Source organism: Microchirus variegatus, assembly GCF_963457635.1.
Source record: "Microchirus variegatus genome assembly, chromosome: 9".
Classification (NCBI taxonomy): domain Eukaryota; kingdom Metazoa; phylum Chordata; class Actinopteri; order Pleuronectiformes; family Soleidae; genus Microchirus; species Microchirus variegatus.
In genome coordinates this window covers 26,035,887-26,058,364 of record NC_139810.1, presented here as the reverse complement: position 1 = coordinate 26,058,364, position 22,478 = coordinate 26,035,887, and the positions used below count along the sequence as shown (strand labels likewise).

At 42.4% G+C, this 22,478-nt stretch overlaps 1 protein-coding gene across 5 annotated transcripts in view; it reads right to left on the bottom strand.

The window, feature by feature from the left end:
* The window catches only part of hspg2 (heparan sulfate proteoglycan 2), a 123,107-nt gene that overhangs the window by 72,208 nt on the left and 28,421 nt on the right, over nt 1-22,478 (bottom strand). For all 5 annotated transcript variants that reach the window (XM_083894777.1, XM_083894780.1, XM_083894779.1 and 2 more), the window contains exons 2-3: nt 14,685-14,814; nt 14,307-14,366 (exon numbers count right to left, since the gene is read on the bottom strand). In XM_083894777.1, coding sequence (XP_083750903.1) covers nt 14,307-14,366; nt 14,685-14,814 — 190 coding nt within the window. The remainder of the gene's footprint in view (nt 1-14,306; nt 14,367-14,684; nt 14,815-22,478) is intronic.

The following is a 22,478-nucleotide window of genomic DNA, read 5'->3' as shown; positions in this document are numbered from 1 at the left end:
TCACTGCTGTGCTGAGTGGCTGCAGGGGAAGAAGAATAAGAAAATCCTCTGTGAATGACTCTGGAAAGGGGCCTCCACATTCCCTCCACAAGTACTTAGTCACATACATCAGGCAGGCGGGCAGGAGAGCAGCTGAGGGGGCAGCACCGGGGATTATATCAATGGCCTACAGAGAGGCTGTGTTACCTGAATGGTCGTTGAACATGCAGGTCAACCAGTTGGACGCAGGGACCTCGTCTGCGTATTCAGACGTGAATCGTACAAGTATTACTGCAGTTTGTTTGCATTGTGTTAATTTGCCCCCGGAGCTCCAGATAAAAATGAGTAATCCTGTCAGTATAATCCTGGGAATCTTTCTTTTTTTCCGGTTCAAGTGATTCAGTTTGAAAACCTTGTGCACAGCTGGCTGGTTTTCTTTTAACAGTGTGTCCATTGAAGTGTCCTTGACTGAGGCACTGAACCCAGAGAAATGAAGACAGAAGAAAGGAGGAAGTGAAGAAATGTCACGCGGAGGCAAATGATTCACTTTCTTTTTTAACAAAGTAAGAAAATATTGTTTCTTTGTCACGTCGCAAAAATAGTGAAGTCAGCCAAATTTTACATTCCATGGAAATTGAGAAATATATATTTTAGATGTTTTCCATTTCAGTTTTGAAACCATATCAATATTGTCAAGTTAGTATCTGCTAAAATTTGCTTCGATACACTCAGTGTGTGATTTTGCAGTGATTTGCGAGTGGGTGCGTTGCTGCATCGCACTGTGTTTTGGGCGTATTAGGGTGATTTCCGGATTTGTCCTTTTTTGTGCTGTCCCATACATCTCACTTATGAAAATCTATTGAAACTCATATAAATGTAAACAATAAAATACTGTAAATAACTTGTAAAAACCTATACAAACTTTGTAAAAAATAAATATTACATTGTAAAAAACCCACATTATAAGACAATATAAATAAATAGAAAAAATAAAATGCTGTAAATAAGGTAAAAAAAAACCTATACATTGCACTGTAAATAACTCACATTATAAACAAAATATAAAGTACTGCTACTAGCTAGTGCTACTAGTTAGCATTAGCGTCAGCTAGCATTCTGACGCTAATGTGTCCCCGTTAGTTAGACAGTGACTGTTATGGTTATGATTATATCATTATCTGCGCCATTAGCGCCACTTACAACTGTGTGTCTTTCTTTCTTTTTTCTTCATCCTCTTTTTTTCTTCCTCTTCTAACTTCCTGATTGATAACTCCTCTTCATTTTCCTTCAGCTTCACACAGGTTAACGTGAGGTGACGTGGGGCCCTAAGCAGTTGCCCGCCGCCTTGCCTGTTCATAAACTGCACGTCTACCCATAGCGCGATGAAAGTGAGAAAGTGCGTTAATGCGTTAAAATAAATTAACGCGTTAATTCCACAAATTAATCATCCTGCGTTAACGCGTTAATTTTGACAGCCCTAGGTATTTCATTTGGAAGTATTTCCCTGTGTCGATGACTTCATACTGTTCTGTGTGTTCAGTGCTTATTCAGGCCAGAACTGCTTATTTTGGATTTCTTTTTTATTTCTCTTAGCAATATAAAAACCTCAACAATGAAGAGAATATATATTAAAACGTGCTTAAATATACATAGTGTGTGATTTTGCAGTGATTTCCATGTGTATGTGCTTATTTCCTGATTTTTTTGAAGTAAACAAAAACTAAAGGGACAGGAAATGACATCAGCCACAGAGGCTACTGGGAGCTAACAGCAAGTTAGCATTTGGAAAAGTGATCATTTGCAGGCTCTAGCAGGCATATTACTGTCATATAACATGTATCCACTGGACAGATAAATCCTCTGAGGCTGGAAGTTTGTGTAGAACTCTGTGCTGCACTGTGGAGCCAAGAATAGAGCTTTTCGCAGACTTCACCCAGGTAGGGCCTCCAGAGTCCCAAATATAAGGATTTAAATGAGTTAAAACTTGATTTAGCATATTATGGGACCTTTAAGACCGGGTGATAAAATTATACTGATTATTCAAAGATAAGATAAGATAGAACGTTATTAATCCTGAAGGAAATTCTTGTTCCAGTTTGCTCCAAAATTGCGCAAAATTACAATAATAACAAAGTACAAAAATAACAACCACAATATAAGATCGCATGAAAGAACATCAAAAGTGAAATATAAAATCAAGTGTCAAATGTAAATATATGTAAAATATACCGACATACAGCATGTTTGCTGATACAATGTCCAAGCAGAGTCTGAAGATCAACATCTGTCTCTATTTTCTATTTCCCATAAAGACTTGAAATTCAACTTTTCACTCAAGAAAACAAACCTGAAATACTGATTTCAGCCACGATATCAACAAATGTGTTTGTTGTTTTGCGTGCATTTTTTTTTTTGTGGCAATGTCACCTCATCTCTAACCTCTGAGAGCTATATGAGGAACTCATTATCGACAAAAAGGCCAGCTGTATTATTTTTAAGTCCAATGTCACAGGCTTAGCCCACGAAACCTAAAATAGCCCAGGCCTGCAGGGTGCCCTGTTCTCACACTGATGCCAGTGCCAACACTTTGTTAGAATGAGCCTGCGAGCCTCTGATTCCAGACTGGCAGTGTGGGTTTAGGGAGGAAGTCAATATTTGTACCGTTTCTTGCACCGAGGTGCTACTTGCGACGCCAAAAGCAAAGAGCCGTGTTTTAAGTTAAGGATCTGCTGAGCCTCTCGGTCACAAAATGTGTATGATTAATTTGTTTGTGCTCAACAATAAATCCACACCTGCGAGAAACTCGGTGGTGCATCCGGTTTCTATTTGGTAGTCGCCGGATAATTACACATCACCAGACACGTCGTCACCGACAACATACATTTATCATGCTTACCGGGGGCTGTTTAATTAAAAGTTAAAGATTTTGTGTCTTGCGCTCGGTGCTGTGTGTGTTCATTGTGTTGCATGCCTGTGGGAAGCCTCGCTGCCTTATGCTCTGCTGCCTGGTTAACAGCTGTCCTCTCTTAAATCCCCCCCTTTTCTTGCACACATCTTTGGCAATATGAGACATCCCCGGTGAGACGGGGGAAAAAGAGCTTGTTTGTGACAAAGTCAACTGAAAACGCGGCGAGGTGAAAATGTAACAACTTCAACCGCAAGGCGTTATCGCGTAGCCTGGGAGGGTTTGTGAGGGCCTGCAGCACAGATTGTTACTGTCAGACTCATAGCAATAATTGTTAGGTCTGAGAGTTGGAATCAAAAGACAGGCAACATCAAAGTTGCTCATCAAAGCACTTCATTTGACCCGCGTATAATCTCATCTTTTAAGTGGGTACTCGCCGCCAGGTCAGCAGCAGACTGCAGACCCAACTCTCTCTCTCTCTCCCTCTCTCTCTCTGAGCTCGCCGCTTTGACGTTAAAACGTGGCGAGTGTGGGACCGCCGCCGCCGCTTGAGATCCTTTGATTAGAGGGTCGGGTTGTGCCCCGCTCCTAATGAGCTGCTCCTTTTACCCATACTGCTGCTATACATCATCCAGTGAGGGGAGGGCGTGGGGGTGGGGGGAGGGGGAGGTTTGTCAAGCATCGCTACCATCAAGGGTGATGAAACTGTCAGAGTGAGGAAAGTTGTGGAAAAAAAAAAGAAAAAAAGAAAAAGAAAATTGCATTCCTCACTTTTAATTCACAAACTTATTTCGCCATTTAAAGCCGTGCTGGTGGAACTGTGGTGGCTTTGTGAAACTGGGGCCCCCCACCCCCTCCGAACACATGAAGGCCTATGCAGAAGACAAAGACTGGATTGAGAAGTGAGCCCTTGCCTGGCCTTTAAAGCCGAGCCGCGTCGGGCATGACCTTCGGGCCCCGAGGCAGCGCCCACTGCACCGTCTCCAACGCCATCTGAGCTATTGTCAGAAGAGACGGAATCCGTGAGAAACAAACGAAAACTCCATTAATCAAACACGTTTTTCAGATCCATGGACTTTTTTTTTTTTTTTCCTCCTTTGTCATTTTCTTAATCTTCATGTCTCTCTCAGCTTAATCTATTCATACCGCAGCAGCCTGTCTCTCAGCTTAACTCATATAGACAAACCCCCTGCCTCTTAACCCTTTTGCTGGTGACCAGCCAGCAACTCCAAGTCCATTCACTGCCCTCTGTTGAACTCTTGGGAATAAGTTCTGGTTTCTGGTTATTTTGCTAACCCCATTTTTGCTCTCCCACAGTGTTGCAGCACCAGCAACTAGAAATACAGCATTGTGTGTCGGGCATGTTTCCCATACTGTAGTGATTCTGTGACACAGCTGCTTCGTATCACTGGGATGAGCAATCTGTGTGAGGTAGAAACTCGCACAAAAAAAAAAAAAGTCCTTCTGCAATTATAAACAGCAGAACAAATCCACTTGTCGACGGAGATTACCACTATTACGTCATTTCAAGATATCTCGACAGAGATGTTTTCAGCTGGAAACACACACTCACACACGCGCGCCGTCACTCAAGAGTGATGGAACAAGCCCGTCATTTTCCAATAGAATCGAGGAAATGGAAAAAAATAATAATAAATGGGAGACGCCTGCAAGAGGCTTGGAAAAACAGCCTCAAAAACACTACATGCCCAAGCTGCGTCTTCCTTGGAATGTTACCCGAGAGTTTGTTTGGATATGGGAGCGCGTAAGTGAGCGGAGCAGGTGACGGGAGAGTGTGCCAAAGACGAGAGAGGAAAGAGCCCCGCAGGCAGCATTAAAAAAATAAATAAATAAACAACAGGTGTGACCGAGGTCTTCCTGCGGTGACTTCCTGTAGTCTGATACAACTGGGCTCTTAATGTGTCGCACGTATACCGCCGTTAAAAAGGTACAATTACAAATACAAGTGTTTTCCATTCAAAGTCACACTTTTATTCATCAAAAGAGTTGCAAAACGAAGAGAAAATATAGTCAAGATATTGATAAGATTAGAAATAATGAATTTTATTCAAAATGTGTTAGCCTTATAATGCGATTAGCAAACACAATGTACCATTAGAACACTGGAGATATGCTGGAAATGGGCCTCTATACACCTATGTACATATTCCATTAAAAACCAGACGTTTGCAGCTAGAATAGTCGTTTACCACATTAACAATGTATAGAGTGTGTTTCTGATTCATTTAATGTGATATTCACTGAAAAAAACTGCTTTTCCTTGACCCCAAACTTTTCAACAGTAGTGTATACGTTCACATTACCAGGTACCATTACCATTACAACCATAACTAAAAGTGCTCTGAACACAATGACGGTCCACCAGAGGGTCCGATCTGGCCTGCAGGATGAATTCGTTAAAATGTAATAATGGAAATACTTTATTTTTCACTTCCAGATACCTGTGACTTAATGTGTGTGCCTTTAAATATCCAGTGTGATGTATAAACAGTCAATTTAGCCATAATAGTGTTGAAAATGTGCTTATTTTTCCTCAAGAAATGTCACGTTTTATAAAAAAGGATACTTCATTAAATGTAAAACAAAGGAAAAACAATTCAGAGTTCTTGTTGTTCGTAGGTTATCATGCTATTATTTTTACTGGACTTGAGATCAAATTATGCTGCATGTGGCCCCTGAGAAACTCAAAAATGAGTTTGACAGCCCTGCTCTAGAGGATGACACTCTCCTTCCATCACAGTTTGGCTTATCCTTCTGGTTTATCCTTATGTCGCACGGCCACATCTGATCTAGGACCATGTGTGGAGATCTTATCTGGAGAGTGGAAGTGACAATTTGATTTCTCAGTCCAAAGCATGAAACATTTAGATCTCATCAACAGGAAAATCAGTCCCGTCTGAATGTAGCCCTTCTGTGCTATAGTGAGAAACGTGGGTGAGGACGGAAAGGGGAAGAGACCTGAAACAGAGGTCGCAGAGGTCAGGGGTCAGGGGTCAAGTGTCAGTCAAGAACAGTGACACAATTGAGTTAAGCACGCAGGTACAGAGAGGTTCAAGTTTTAGGAAAGCTACGACTATAAACGGGGAAGAGGAAAATGGAAAGTGAGGAACCAGAGAGTGAACTGCCAAAAGAGAAGCAAGAAATCAGGACATGGGAATAAATAATAAACATCATAAAAGAGCCATGATGATTTTATTAGGAGCTCGATATGTCAGCGTCTTTTTCCACTGTATCAACAGTCCCATTCATCACGATCAGTAGTCGTGTTTAATGAGACACTGGCTGTGCTTTTTGTTTTAACAGCTTTTGTTGACTAACGATTACGTCCGACGTGTGTCTGCAAACACACGAGGAACGTCTGCTCGCATGAAAGAAAAGTCCAGGAGAAAAGGGTCACAGGGAACATCCCCTTCAGAACCGACTCTTCTTCAGCTCTGCAGCACAAAGAGGATTTCCTCTGAACCAAACACACACTTCCATCGCACTCCTCTTCACATCTCTGCTGTCCCGACACACACACACACACACACCCACACACACACACACCCTGGGACTTTGCAGTGACACAGGGAGGAGCTGCTTCCTGTTTTCCCCTCCTCAATGGAAAAAACTGAGCACCATCTTTGTCAGTTTTTTCCCCCCTACTTTTTTTTTTTTTTTTTTTTTTTTGTCCCACCCAAAAAAAAGTTGAGCCCTCTGCACTGGCACTGACAACAATGACCATGTTCTGTTTTGCGGTGACTCATTCATTCTTGAACTGCCATGGATGCAGTTACACCATGGGACATATTCTGAAATGTCAACTGAGGCCCCTTGGTCATTCGGAAACTTGAGTGGGTTTTAAGAGCGGGGGGCGGCACCTTGTGCTGAGCAATAGGCATCGACAATATATTTATTTGTTCAGCGTCTACCAAACACACTTGTCTTATACATCAAGGGAAATCTTGAATATATACACTACTGTTCAAAAGTTTGGGGTCACTTAGAAATGTCCTTATTTTTTGAAGGAAAAGCACTTTTTTTTCAATGAATATAACATTAAATTAACCAGAAATACACTCTATACATTGTTAATGTGGTAAACGACTATTCTAGCTGCAAACGTCTGGTTTTTAATGGAATATGTACATAGGTGTATAGAGGCCCATTTCCAGTGTTCTAATGGTACATTGTGTTTGCTAATCGCGTTAGAAGGCTATTGGATGTTGAAAAACCTTGTGCAATGATGTTAGCACAGCTGAAAACAGTTTTCCTGGTTCTTTGACGAAAGGGCAAAATTATTGAATTGAATAAGAATCATTATTTCTAATCTTGTCAATGTCTTGACTATGTTTTCTATTCGTTTTGCAACTCTTTTGATGAATAAAAGTGTGACTTTTAATGGAAAACACAAAAAAACCACATAGGTGACCCCAAACTTTTGAGCGGTAGTGTAATTTATGCTGGCTTGGTACTGGTAAGTAAGTCCACTCGGCGAAATTCAACAGCCAGTGTCAAACAAGAGCTCTTTCATAATCGAGGAGCTGAAAGCAGCTGTTTCACAGCTGCATATACAAAAACCATATGGTTTCTGATACTCCCACTTACTGCAGTGAGTAGGTGTAGAAAAGAAAAGAAAAAAAGTTGGTGCATTTGCACTTTAGAGTGACCGTGGCAGCTGCTGTCTGGTGTTTCAGTCAAGTGGAGAGCAGGTACATTAGGTTAGAGAACAGAGTACTGCAGACGAGGCAAGAGCTTCTGTAAAACAATTTAAAGTCCACAAAAGTCCAGCCCAGGAAACGGCCGAAACGAAAAAAAAAAAAAAACTTCCCCTAAACCAACAATTTCGAGGGCTCCCTCGAGAATAGTGACCCAAACTAATTAAAGCTAATGAAGCATTCGCTACTTCAAAGGCTGCAGATATGTTGTGGTCCGCGTAGGAGTCACAATGAGAGAACCATGCAGCGGACCATGATCACAGCCTGGGATGAAGCAATCACCAAAGGGTGGAGAGAGGAAAAAACACTTACAGACAGAATGCATACACATGCTACATTAGCCTTTAGTAGAAAAGCATTTGGGAGCTTTACAGATCCTAGGAAAAGGTAACGGGAAACCACTGATCAACGTGGGGCTTTATAAAGATATACTCTTATACCTAGAGGGACTGCTGAACACCCAGCCAATAACCACACATGCAAACTTTGTTTTGAAAAACAACAAATACTTTTTTTCTCTACTGTAACGTTAATCTCTCAAAGGTCATCAAAATACATAGACTTCTCAGTTTACACGTCTGTCCTTGACACTGCTGTGAAGATGAAGCAGAGATCTGTACAAGGCCTCTGCCTACAAAACCCACAATCTCTCTTTCCTAAAGCAGCAGCAGTAGACGCCAGTTTCTCCAGGGCAACACTTTTGTTATTGGCACAACAGAGTGCAGCAGCAGCATCATGGGGTAAAGGTTCGGTAATAAGGCTCAAGATCAGTAACCGAGGCTGTAGTCCTGTAGACGAACATCCACCCCGAGTGAAATGAGCACAGTCTTACTGAAGATTAAAGACTACATTATACTTCTCCGACTGCGTATGCGTTATCCGTCTGCGTTACCACGGAGACGCCTCGAGCCTTTATACTTCTGCGTTGTGACGGACACGCGCTGCAATTTCCCGCCCGATCAGTAGGGGTCGCTGCGCAAGGTTGTTGTGCTTCTGGCTACAGTGAGCAATGGTGTCCGAGAGAGAAAGAGAGAGAAAGACTGTTGTTGTTGAAACAGTGGCTGTTTGTCACTTTTCTGTGTCACGGAACGCAGTTTTAAGATAATTTGAGGCGAGAAATTGGCCATTTAGAGTCTAAACATGTGCTGTGTGTGTTAAGATATGACGTATTTATAGTTTGGCAGCGGCGTTATCGGCGGGGATCAGCCCCGCGTCTGTGGACGCTCGCTGCTCACTGTGAGCCGGCACAGAGCAGCTTAGCTCGGCCTGTCCTGAGGACCAATCGCAGCTCTTGCCGTCTCCGTTGTCCCATGACGGAGTGACGGACACTTAAAAAATATTTTGTGCGGTCGGAGACGACGCAGAGGCTCTTCGACAGGCTCTGCGTCTACGCAGAGTCTCTGCGTAACCTACGCAGAGCACTTTACGCAGAAGTATAAATTTGGTCTTAACTGTTTCAGTGTGGGCTTCATCTCTGACTGACACCAACAATTGAGAAAACAGTTAAAGCATGCGAGGCAAATTCCTCCTGTACTCTTGTGTCAGTCAGAACGAGGGTTGCCAAATTCCTGATAAGAAAATACACAGAAATATGATAAATAAAATGCCATTCTCCACTCAGTTATACTCTTGCAGGTTCACTGTAGTATTTCTTTGTATGCATCATTCCATCAACCCAGTATGAGTTTAAAAATGTATCTAACGATTGTATTACATTCTCGCAGTATCTCTCCCGTTGACCCTTACATTTCCCCCGAACGTCCGACAACCAGAGGCCAAGACAAATTCAGGCTGGTACATTTTCGGTGCTAATGAGCCATTATCTCAAAGAATGGTATAATTTAAAATGAATGAATGGCAGAAAGACTTTGAATGGCACACAGCATACCAATAACTTGCTAAATGGAAAAAACAGCCAAACACTGATTGTGTTTACATGCACAGTTTAATCGAGCTAAGGCCGTAGTCCAACAAAGAGAGGCAATCGGACAACTTGCGTACTCGAGTGTACATGTGATATTGTCTGTGTACGTCTGACTCCGCCTCCGTAGGTGGCGCCGTGTCTTCCTATAAGGACCATCTCTTCATCAATCCAAAAGTATGGCTTCTCTCTTGCCAATGCTATCGCGTTATACATGCAGGAAGTGACTACGGACTATGAATCGCATTATCCAGGTTTATTAATCCGCCTAAGACTAGTTTGATTTTAGTCTGACTAACATGCTAACATGTCAATGAGAGAACCAAACGATCGTCTTAGTCCGACTAAAATCGGACTTGAATGTAAACACACCGACTAACGAGCTGAAAGGGGGGGATTTCGCCGCCCGAGCAGAGTGGAGGCGGAGACACTTTGTTCAATAAATCACTCCCCTGCTTGTTAACTGCTTGTATACTGGGACAAGGGCAGTAGTCCAGTTGAACAGCGTCGCCGTGCATTGGAAACGTAGTGAGTGTGCGACCACCTTAAGGGCCCCCGGGAGTGCAACAACAAAGACCTCACCAAAATAACTGCAGCTGCCAGCACTCGTCCCTCTGTGCAACTAAGCGAGAGGCTGCCAGTATCTGACACACAGGGAGACACACACACACACACACACACACACACACACACACATCATGGCAGTGCTACCGAGACACACACGTCACCAAATCCTGACACAAAAGGCAGAAACCCCCTGTGGGTGGCCTTGCTATATCCTGTCCACTGCCCTGAGGCCAAACTGATGGACAGGATAACATTACTCTGATATACTGTCCACTTGTGCCGCGACACTGACTGAATCTGACCCTGGGTTGTGTTTTGTTCAGCAAGAACACACTCAAAAGTGATGTATTTATTACATCAGCTGAAACCGCATGAACCTGCCCGTGAGTCAGCATCTACTGTAAGGGGTCGAGGGCAATGTGACAACGTCCCAGAAGGCTAAACACAAACCACGTTTCACTTCTCATCCTTTACTTTAATCAAATCACAAAGCTGCTCGTTTGATCTCAGATACACAGAACTGAGTGAATCAGTCGTGGTTTACAGCATTGCTTTTTTTTTTTTAATTGAATAAACTCTGTGCGACTTCAAGAAGTACAGGTACTCGCCTTTTTCCTACTACGTAGCATCACAATTTAAACATGTCGTCTATTTCTTCTAACCAATGCTTACTTTTTGTACTTGGTACCAATTCGTATTGGTTCAGTTTTAATGAATCGGTGCCAAATTTCGGTACTTGAAATGTCTGAGAGAACATGCTACGAATTGCGAGACTACGGGAGCACAACAGTAATAATGGCGAGCTGAAAGCTGTTCGTAGGCGTGGCTACATTTCACACTATCGGACGCAGACAACGCTCAATGTAATATTTGCGACGCGAAATGCAAGGCGGGCCACGGCAAACACCTCACACCTGATGAAGCACCTGGTCAAACACGGGATTTATCTAAAAGCTGAATAATGTACAGTTTTTGACTCTCGGAAAGTGACGACTGCTGCATCAGCTACCAACGCTAGCAGTGCTACTACTAGCACTAGCTAGTAGCAACGGGACCGTATCTATGTTCCCCGGGTCCTATGTTCCGCGATCTGTATGTGACCGGGGAACATAGGACCCTTTCTCTAACCCTAATCCTAACCCTACCCTTTTTCAAAAAAAGGGTCCTATGTTCTCCTGTCACATACAAACTGGACCTTTTTTGGGAAAAACGGGGAACATAGGACCCGGGGAACATTGGTACGACCCCGTAGCAACACCCCTGGAACCAGTCAAGCTAGAAACGTTGTAATTATCAGCCAACTAACTCGGTGAATAAGTAGTTGGAAAGTTTAATTATTTACTGTTCTTAAATCTTCTTAATAAAGCACTGAAACTGATAAGTGTATACTTTGTTTGACAACTGAAAAACATTTTTAAAAGTACAGAAATACAGTAAGGTACCGTTTGCTACCGGATACCGAGTTATACCGGTACCATTTTAAAGTTTTAAAACCCTAAAGTTTTGAGTGTCTTATGTATCTCCTGACAAATACAGTACACGGATATGTTAGAGTAGGAGTTAAAATTAGAAATGTAATCAATTATCATTATACAAAAACATCGCAGAATGTCAGAGTAGAGTAACTGTGTTTTATACTTACTATAACACACAGACAACTGTGTATTTTGTATAAAAAACAATCTGACAGTTTTGTTAACTTGCTTATAATATCCACATACTGTACATCACTATTGTGTATTGTCGCCTCTGTGTTGGGATACGTTTCGTATCTTGAGATTTGAATTCTCAAGCTTGTCATCCAAAATTAGCGCTGGGAGAACTGTAACCCCAGTAGCCCCTCAAAAAAAACAAACAAAAAAAAACATCATCATTATTATTACATGGAAATGCTGGTCTTTGTTTCTTCTGCTTCCAATAAAAAGTGGCTAATATCCTTAGTGCATTGGGAATGTGTATCACTGAGACTGTGGAACAAGGAAAGTCTCTCACAGTTGAGATAAACTAGATTTAGTCTCCCAGCAAATCTCTTCGGAGCTCTCAGTGTGGAGGTCAAGGCCGAGAGGTTAAAGGAACATGGGACGCGACCTTCATTTCTCCAGAGAAGATTCCAGACGATGATGAGGGAGGGGTTAACTGCAACAATAGACTAAAGAGGTTCAAAATAGGCCTAATCCGAAAAACAGTTTTCACTGCAGATGTTTTTTTTTGTTCTCACATCACCGGTGTTCCAGACAGAGACAGAAAGACGTGGAAATTCCTTCACCTTTGGCAAATGGTGACACAACAGGATATAAGACCTAATAGAGGCGACACTGGCACCTACATCTCCCACTTAATAGTCGTGGAGGAGGGAAGGAAACCAGAGATCTGGGGTGAATGGGTCTGGACAATTAACCGGACAGAGACACTCAGCAAAATATTCAGCATTCAGCACAGGAAACCAAATTTCCTTCCCATCACTTCACTGTTCAGATCTATATATGGAAATAGGGCCCTCGTCTCACAGCACCGTGATCATACAGGGACGACTGCAAAGGTGTAGCCATCTTTAAGATAAGGCAATATCTACCGGGAAACAGAAGCAAAAAAACAAAAATAATGGGGGAATTTTTGTAGGTTCAAGTCATACCAATGCTATTTCTCTATTCTGTTGGTAGCAACACAGCGAAATCTGTCTTTCTGTTCTATGGCATTGTTCGATTTAATATAATCTTCATTGGTGGAAGTCTTTGATTTAATCTTTCTGACCAAATTCAAACACATGACGCTCAGGTCTCCTCTTGATCCTTCAACTACTACCCAAATTCAGCAAAGGCCCCCACAGCAGAGCTATTTCTGTGAGCAAGGCACATGCTGTAACGCCTCGACTCTGATGTCAGCTCGCAACGCCGCTACCGCAACAATTACTCCGCCATGATGTAATCGTCTCCACTAAACTGTCAAGTGAGAGCGTGTGACAAACCAAGGACAGACTAAGAAGAGAAGCAGAAGGCATGTGTGTTCAATCGGGATGGCAACCGGTTCAGACCAATCTGCAGGGGGACGGTGAAATGAACTCTTTGCATGTGTGACTTAACGGTTGAACACGGCGGAAAGTAATAACATAAATTACAGCACGGGAAGAGCTCCCTCGGACGCAAGCATGGACATGCCGCGTGCATATCGGTCCATCATCAATGTCTAAAGAAACTTGAAATATGTCAACTTCAACCTCTCGTGTCAAGCGTCCACCCCGACTGTCAGCATTGGTCTTTCCACATTAACTATTTCCATTTGACATATTTGAGGCATCATTGGGGGCTGAGGTCGAGCATGTTCAAACGTTTGGGGTCACCTCTACATTTTTTTTTGTGGTTTACTATTAAAACTCTTTTATTCATCAAAAGAGTTGCAAAATGAATAGAAAATATAGTAAAGACATTGATAATATTAGAAATAAGGATTCTTATTCAAAATAATAATTGCCGTTTTGTCAAAGGACCAGCAAAACTGTTTTCAGCTGTGCTAACATCATTCCACAAGGGTTTTCTAATCATCCAATAGCCTTCTAACGCCATTAGCAAACACAATGTACCATTAGACGACTGGAGAGAGGGTTGCTGGAAATGGGCCTCTATACGCCTATGAACATATTCCATTAAAAACCAGACGTTTGCATCTAGAATAGTCGTTTACCACATTAACAATGTATAGAGTGTATTTATACTTAATTATAATGTTGTATTCATTGAAAAAAAGTGTTTTTCCTTTCAAAGTAAGGACATTTCCAAGTGACCCCAAACTTTTGAATGGCATCATGCAAAGTTTAATGCATTTTCTACTCTCTGCTGCTATGGTGTGATGTGACATATATGTAAGACACATATTTAAGGGGGCCCTGTTGCCGCTTTTCATTGTCCTTTAGTGTGTCTTTATAGTGCCGTCACCTCTGCCACTGGTAAAAAGGATGAAAGGATGACATGAGAAGCTGTTTATGTCTCAAAGACAAAGCCGAGGCCCTGTGTTATGACCAGACTTGGGCAAACTGGGACAATGCAGGAGGAGCAGCAGGATGTGCATCATCAGCATCATCATTCAGATGGATATCATGAACACACACACACATACACACACACACACACACACACACACTTTGCGGCATGCATATACACAACATGGGGGACTGAATGAGGTCTTATATCTGTTGGATGAAACAGATTTGCTGGTCCCTTACTTGTGCTCTCTGTGACTGGAGGCCATGGCGTGCTTCCATCGTCTTCACCGCTGGGCAGATCTTTGGAGAAAGAGGCAGAAGGATAATGATTCAGTTGATGTGTGGGGTTCAGGGCTCCATCTGCTTTTTCATTCTTTACATTCAGTGTTTAAGTCACAAACCGCAAAGCGAGAAATCCCCTTCCACCCCCCTGGAAAAATGTGAATAATGCAGTTTAGTGTTCATGTGAATGGCATCATCGAAATAAGCAACAATTCCCCTGTTGTCAGTGTTGGGGATGGGTTAACGATCTAAGGAATGCACTATGTGAAGGAGTTCCCACAAATTTAGGACAGCTGTTGCTGTAGTATGTGGTTGCACGTCGTCTGCCAAGCGCACCTCCTGAGGCTTCATCAGCGGCGAAGTCCTCGTCGTCGTCAAGTAGGCTGCGAGACGCCCGGACATCTTTAGCCGCCTCCAAATCTTCTGGTAAAGGGACCTCACCCCACACCTTGGAGGCCTGAGTCACCTGCAACAAACACGGACAGATTTATTAGGGGTTGAAGACTCTCCAGAGAAAGGCTACACCCAAAGTGCTATACATGGATCCTGGAAGGGTGGAGAGAAAACAAAGGGCTGAGACAGGAAACGGGGCATTGTGAAGTGTTTACATTTACCATTTATTATCTCTAAGAGGGCTTCGAAACAGTTCCCATTACGGGCTTTAAGCGTTTTTGCAGCAAACTAAAAAAAAAAAAATCAAAAGGAATCACTGCCGTTTGCTTCTGTTTGTATTTTATAACATAAATGAACACTGGAAGTTGGCAACAGATATTCACAGCTGACTGAAATGACCCACATGTGAAAACACACACACACACACGCAAATCTCTGAAATCCAAGGAAAGCAGCTGCATTCAGATCACAACAACAACACAAATCTCTTTAAGTAGACTTTGAAAACTGCAGCAAATTATGACCGGTTATTTACGACCAACTCCTTGTTCAGGATTAAATCATGAAATTACGGCAAATAAAGGCAACATGTTTAAATAAGCAATGATATTGATTCAACGTGTTATACGAGTAGTACCAAGTACCAATGTACTACATTAGATTGAATGTTGCAGATTTAGGGTTAAACTTATTATTCAAACAGGTAATTTAAATAGAATGCATTTCCAGGGGAGCTGCAGAGTGCGCTTACTCGGGTGCATTTCATGAATGCGAGCGCGATGACGCGTGGCAAGGCAGAGCTGCACTTGTGTCAGTAAATGGTTAGATAGTAGGGGCAGTGACGAAGGTGTACAGTTGCCTATAAGTCTGTGAAATATCCATAAATTCCTTCCCTTCTTCATATTGGTGTCCCGTGTTCATGTACGAAGTTTGGATTTGATATGCGAAAGCGTTCCTGATACACGAGCTAACTTCCCGTTTCGTCCGTTTCGTCCGATTTCGAGCAAATGCTTCCGAAAATCGAAAATCCTTCAGGTGACTTTTTTGAGGCCTGGTCCAAGGATCATGTACGTCAAGTTTCGTGAAGATCGGAACAAAATGTGCGACCTGTGAAAGTTTAGTTTCGCTTTCTATTCAATCCAATATGGCGGAAGAAACGACAACGGTCAGGAACAGTGTCTTCACTTTCCACACTACACCGGTTACGGCCGGACGTTCCGGAGTTGGACCGGTGGAGATATCTCAAAAGGTCTGGGAGCAGGAGCTGAACAAAACTCTGGCTGACAGGAATAAGAAAACTTAAGGACAAGAGTGTGCTGCCTTTCAGCGAACACACTAATAATACATTTTTAGCAGATGTAGTGAGAAAGAACACACACAGTAACAATGCCTTTACTAGTTCAACGATTTGAACGTAGTGCTTTGTGTTTTGATTTAAACACCAAAACTGTGGTACACAACTGGACGTAAGGGAATAATAAATGTATGCAGATCTATTACAGCATTGTCTGGAATCATTTCTTGACTGAACTAATCAAAGTCACATAAATAAAACTCTCGTATCTGAGCGTCTCGATGAAGTCCACGGTGCCAGAACCAATTGGAATTTTTTAGGTTTATCATCACTGATCTGCTCTCGCCATCATCCACACCCACATTGTCCAGAAGCTATAAATGTAGTTATGGTTCTGGCCTGATGCCAATCCTGGCATTTCCAAATCCTATTCCCTCCGAACTATGCCATGGTAGTTTTTCCATTTAATTGGCTTCAGCTAATAATAATTTAAAAAAAAAAACCTATCTATCCCTCCAAATCCTCTCTACTCTCACTGAACACCACTACAAAAACAATCCCGGGCCATTTTCAAAGGGAAACTGCTGACTAACCAGATTCTTTTCAGTTGTGCGGACCAGCCGACCATCGCTGTGATCAGCTCCTGCTTCCCACTCCCTGAGGATGAAGCATCATCTCACTACACTGGATGCAATCGGAGCAAAACGCCTACTACAATTGAAACTAACCCTTGGAAAAGACAAGTTCATATTTGCACCTGATCTTGATGCAAACAAGTTTAAGCTGCGCTGATGAAGTTATCTGGCCTCGTTTTAGGGAGACTTTGGAACGACGTGCCTAAGAATTTGCTTTGCTCACAGTACAATGCTGCTGCATTCAAGTCCAAAACGCAACCAGTCGGACCTTTAATCTCAGCCCGAGGAGCCGAGAGATGTCAGCGCCGTTAAAGTTATCTCTCCCCCGAGATAAAGGTCTTGACCGACTCTGTAATTCTTTGTACTTCACCGCACCCAGAGGACACCGGCCTATGAAGTTCTCTATGCTCTAGTAACTTGTTGCAGCATCCAGTGGGGACAAGTGTTAGCCTGGTATAAGGCAGAGAAGCACATGTAGTACATAGTAGTAGTAGTACATATAGTACACAAAGTACCAAGTGAAGTATTGGTGGCTCTACAAATAGAAAACAAGAGAATCTACAATGAGAGATAGGCAACACTTTACTGCTGTGTGGACTGTATTTTTGTCCATGATGGAAGCAGAATATTTTGGTGGAAAAAACACCAACTGGGTTTAAATAACTGAGCCAATACCCTTTCGATATGGCAGCATTGTTAGCTATTGACCGACTGTGGACTCCCGTTTCCAAACAAATGGCTTCTCAACACATTTATTCTTACTGGTTCTGACCAGGCTTGTTTTTTTGCTTTGTTTTCCCAAAGTGGATAAAACACTCACACAACATTCCAGATTCTCCACAGATTTTATTTGTAAGAGCATACTAACAAATATCTCACATTCCCCCCCCCCCCCCCCCCCCCCCCCCCTATTATCTGACTCAGTGAGATAAAAATGGCGAGATAATGGTGCGGTGGCGAATGTGGCATTTACTTTTTAGGAACTACGCTCTGCATTTATCGCGGACCACGAAGGGACATGTTCTCAACAAGAGGCTAACGATCATTTCTTAAACATATTAGAAAATGGGGGAGGAAGAGAAGACATGTTCCCTCTAACCCACAGGACTGACCCACTAATAATCTGGAAATCAATGAGACTTTTTAAAACATCTTCAGTGAGGTCAAATCAGAACTAAAATCCAACATACAGGAGCTGTTTTGCAGTAGTTTCATTGAGCCAAAGTCAGTGCAGCTCTTTTTTTTTCTTCTTTATAGACTAAGCTAGAGAAAGTTTAGTTTTCTGGTCATGTTTATCGGAATGAAGGAACATGTCTGTCAGAGAAGTCTTATGTGCTTTAATGACGACTGGACGACTCCAGAACACACAGAAACAGGTCATAACTGGCAGAGCATTTTAGAATCTGGATATTTCATTATTGGTTTGGCAATATTGACATCGTTAATAAAGCCACCTACTGACAATGACCATGACCTGGATGACCGAGAGACGTTCAAAGACGTATTCCTGGCATCAGGACATTAAGCTTCTAGCATTCACGCCATCAGGGAATCATACCCAGAATTGAAGCAATAAACATGCAAATGCTTTGAGAGCAACATGCAGGATAGTGTGACTTTTGCAGTTTGAATTGTTAGAGGATCTCAAGAGAGCAAGAGCACCAGCAAAATAAGGCTCTAAAAAATGGCCGTTTCTTGCAACTGCCTGACAAACCTTGACAAAACATAACGTGACCCAAGTGTGACGTCTTCCTAAAGGTCACATAGAGTGGTCCTGTTGCACATAAATGTTAGTTATGGAGGTCTACTTACATATATTAACTTGTTTTTATGGTCAAAAACCTCCTAGTTGCTGTAAACGAGCTGATAGAAATCCTCTTTTCTGACGGTGTTTTTCTGCTGCGAGATTTCAGAGTGAACTTTCACCCCCAGAAGACAGAGTCTTGTGATTGGCCAGTACTATCCAGCACATCCGTTCTCAGAAGCGCAGCGCCCCCCTCTGGAACGGTGGATGCACTGCTCCTCATTATCAAAACATTGTTCTAACAGTGTTTAAAAATAGCTTCTTCACGACTCCCCGCCGCAGTCCCTTTTATGACTTTAAACCGGAGTCAGACCCAGAGTCAGAAGACACTGTTGTTCGTGAAACACCTCCACATCGGACGTTATTCTTCTTCTGCGGTTCAATGAACGCAACCGGATGTGCCCGGACTACCGCCCGGAGCAGGACGATCGGTTGTTCAGGAGAACCGCTGCTTACGTAACTATTACGGGATTTTCAGTGATCTCGTTGAGCCCCGAGATTACAATAAAACACAGCGTTCTCATCAATGGCTGAACTGTTTGTTTCGAACCGTCAGGGCTTCATAAACAAGGTAATGACGCAGATACACACCAAAAAAACAGCGTTAATAGGAACTTCCGGTCTAGTTCCACTTTAAGTCGTTTAAACCAAAAAAGTTGAAGTTGGGACACATGTGCCTTCAATCTTGAGGAGTATTAAGACATCTATGAAACAATTTCCTCCAGACTTGCACACATATAGACCCTGAGTGCACACAGATGCACTGACATGTGGCAGCACATGTAAACCAACTCCCACACTACGACAGCCAAAGCCCGTCAGAGGCAGCATGAGAAGAATTCTGCAGGGAGTCTTGATTTCCTCCACTCGGCTAATAAGCCCCGCAGATGCAGCTGCAGGACAGTCTGTGAGAAAAACTCCTAAAAGGCATGACCAGTTTGTTACAGAAACTAAATACTGGACCCGGTTCATATTCAACACGAGTCTCACGGGACTGGAGCTCGCTGGTGAAATATATCGGACACCGACTTCCTGATAGCACCAGCAAAAGTTTGAAGATTCAAAGCAGGTCTTGAGCGCACACAACCTTCGCCAGAGAGAGCGTGTGATGGGTAACAATTAATCGATCGTCAACTGTTTTGATTACCGATGAATCAGTTTGAAGATTTTTTTTTCTGCGCACAGGCACCTAGAGAAACTTCACAAAGACAAATTCCCAACCTTCTTGACCTTACGTCCCTCCCTAACCTCCCCTTCTTTTCTTTCTCTTTTTTTCTCAGCCACTTTCACGCTAACAATATCTGCTTGGACTTGAAGTAGCAGCGTGTACTAAACAGGAATGGAATGTAAACTTGCAGAGAGCATTAAGTGGATGGAAGCTCTGACACATGCTCTTCCCTTTAGGAAGAGCGGGGCTGAGAAGAAGGCGCTCGCCAAGCACTACCAGGCACCAGTGGAGCATTACCTGCCTTAGCTGTACTCGAGCGCTCCTTTTACATGACCCAACCAGTCTTGTATAAAGTACTTGAAAGCGATACATGAGCAAAAGTACAAGTATCTTACCAGAAAATGACTTTGGTAGAAGTTAAAGGTGCCATATGTAAGAATGTGGCCAAAAACGGTTACTACACTCAAATTCAAAATACCGAGGTCTTTTAGGTTTGGTTTTCAAACTTAACTGGCAACCCGTGGTTGCTCGGCAGCTGAGACTCTACTGACTGCAATGATTGGTAGACGGCAGTAGGTGGCGTCACATGCCAAAACATGATTTGCAGTCTGCAAAATAAATTTTTTTATGCGAAAATTTTGGCTGAACTGTTGTTGTTGGTGAGTTCAGTTTGTGATATGAACATTATTCCTGAGTCTCTGTGACATATTAGGAGGATTTTATGGCCAGTTGCTTTAGATTTATTACATAATTCACCTTTAAAGTACACTTTTAGAATATTACTTGAGCAAAAGTCTTAAAGTACCTGACATTTACGGTACTGAATTATCAAAAGTAACAACTGATAGCTGAAACCGGCGCCCAGGTATACAACAGAAACCCGGAGACCAGAGTCTCGGCATCGGACACGGTAAACAACGAGCCGCTGGTGTGTTTTAAGTCCACTTGGAGCCGAAATCTGGGGCTAACAGTTGAGCGGCTAACAGCTGGTGCCGCTAAAAACAACTAGCGACAACAAACAGGCACTACGTCACCTAGTGGAGTAAAAGTAAAAGTTAAAGTCAAAAATATAAATAACTAAGTAAATCACAGAAAATTCTACTTAAGCATAGTTACAAAGTATTTGTACTTTGTTGTATTACAACACTGGTAGATGCAAGAGTAAATAAAAACTGGTGACGCATATTCGGACATGCTTGGCTTGTGTTGGATCCTTTTCCACACGTTTTGCAGGGACAATAAACACTTTCAAGATTTTTATTTCCAACAAAGTTGTTAAAAATTCCAAATGAGAAAGATTTTTTTTACTTTTTTTTTTGCACATGTGCCTTGCTTGGATTAGATTGACAACCTGCCGTTTCTGACACTAAACCTCTGCCTGGGCCCCTGCTGCACAAAGGGCCCGATGAGTGAGGCCCTCCTGCTCTCTGTAGCTCTTTTGACATTTCCACGGGGGGTTTAATCCAAAGTGACCGGACCAGGAGGAAGTGCGAGGAGGCTCTTCATTCAAAAGACAAACACTCTTTGACAGCGCGCAAAGATCGTCTCCTCAAAAGTCTTCCGTGACTAATACATGGGTGAAACAAACACACTGGGATTTTTCTCTGAAAAATAGGACTTGTGGAGTGGAGAGAAGGAGGCCAGGGAGTAAAAAGTGAAGGATAAGTCCGCATTTTTGAACAAATGCTTGCAGTGCCTGCCCAGCCGTCTTCCCCCCCAGGTCATTTATTCTCTCTCCCACACAACAGTCATGCCATACATTTTACAATAAGCTTAGTGCACCCACCCACCCCCCCCCCCACCCTGGAAATACGCAGTGGAGCTCGCACTTTTTCAACATTTGTGATGACTTTTCAGATATATTCAGGCTCTGTGAGGTGATTCAGTACAACGCCAGTTTAGCGTAGCAGTAAATCATAAGTCAGATTTATGACAGAGTTTTACAAAATTATCCAGAATCACTGTAGCACGTCCTGATTTACTTTTTTTTTTTTTTTTTTTTTTTTTAAATACCACTTTCTTGCCAGAACCTGATACCTACACTACGTACAATGCTTCTCCAGATTCAGTATTTGCTCTACTGGTCAAATATGTGTTCACGTCATACATGGAATCTGACTACACCTAAAAAGACAAAGACTCTAAACTCTAAACAAATGTGTTACATCACAGTTTGTGAAACTTTTTATATGGGGGGGTTGTTTTTAAAAGATGATAAACTATCAACTTTTTCTTGTCTTTCATCAAAATACTATTCCGAATAGGAAAACAATCAAACATTTCCAGAAGATAGAGACTTGGGTATGATAAAGTCATTAAAATCCGACAATATGCGTGTTATAATTCACATATAGTGATTGCATTTATTAGGCAACATTAAATAATCTCCTGCAACCCATTTATGGGCCCCTTAGCAGACTCTGGACACAGAGTTTTGCTTATGCTACGCTGGTAGTGGCTGATGTGGATGTGCAGCTGAAAAAGGTCTAATAAGATCAATTCTTTCAAACTTTTCAAACTTTTCCAACCCTGGAAAACTTTAGGTCACTTTGACTCTTCGGCTTTTAACCCAGCATGAGAATTGTCTTTTAGTCTTTTCATGTCTTTTAGTGTCTTTTTACAGCACTTTGACAACCATGTGGGTTCTTTTTCTTTTTTTAAAATTAAATGTGCTGTATTTAAAAGTGAATTTAAATGGATAACTTGTATACCTCGAAACCAACCAACGCAACCTCAGATGACATCATCAGAATGCTCCTGCTGGAGCCACACAAGGCTTCATTCATCTTCTCCCCCCCCCCGTCCCCTCCTCATCCCCACATTTGAAGCCGTATGA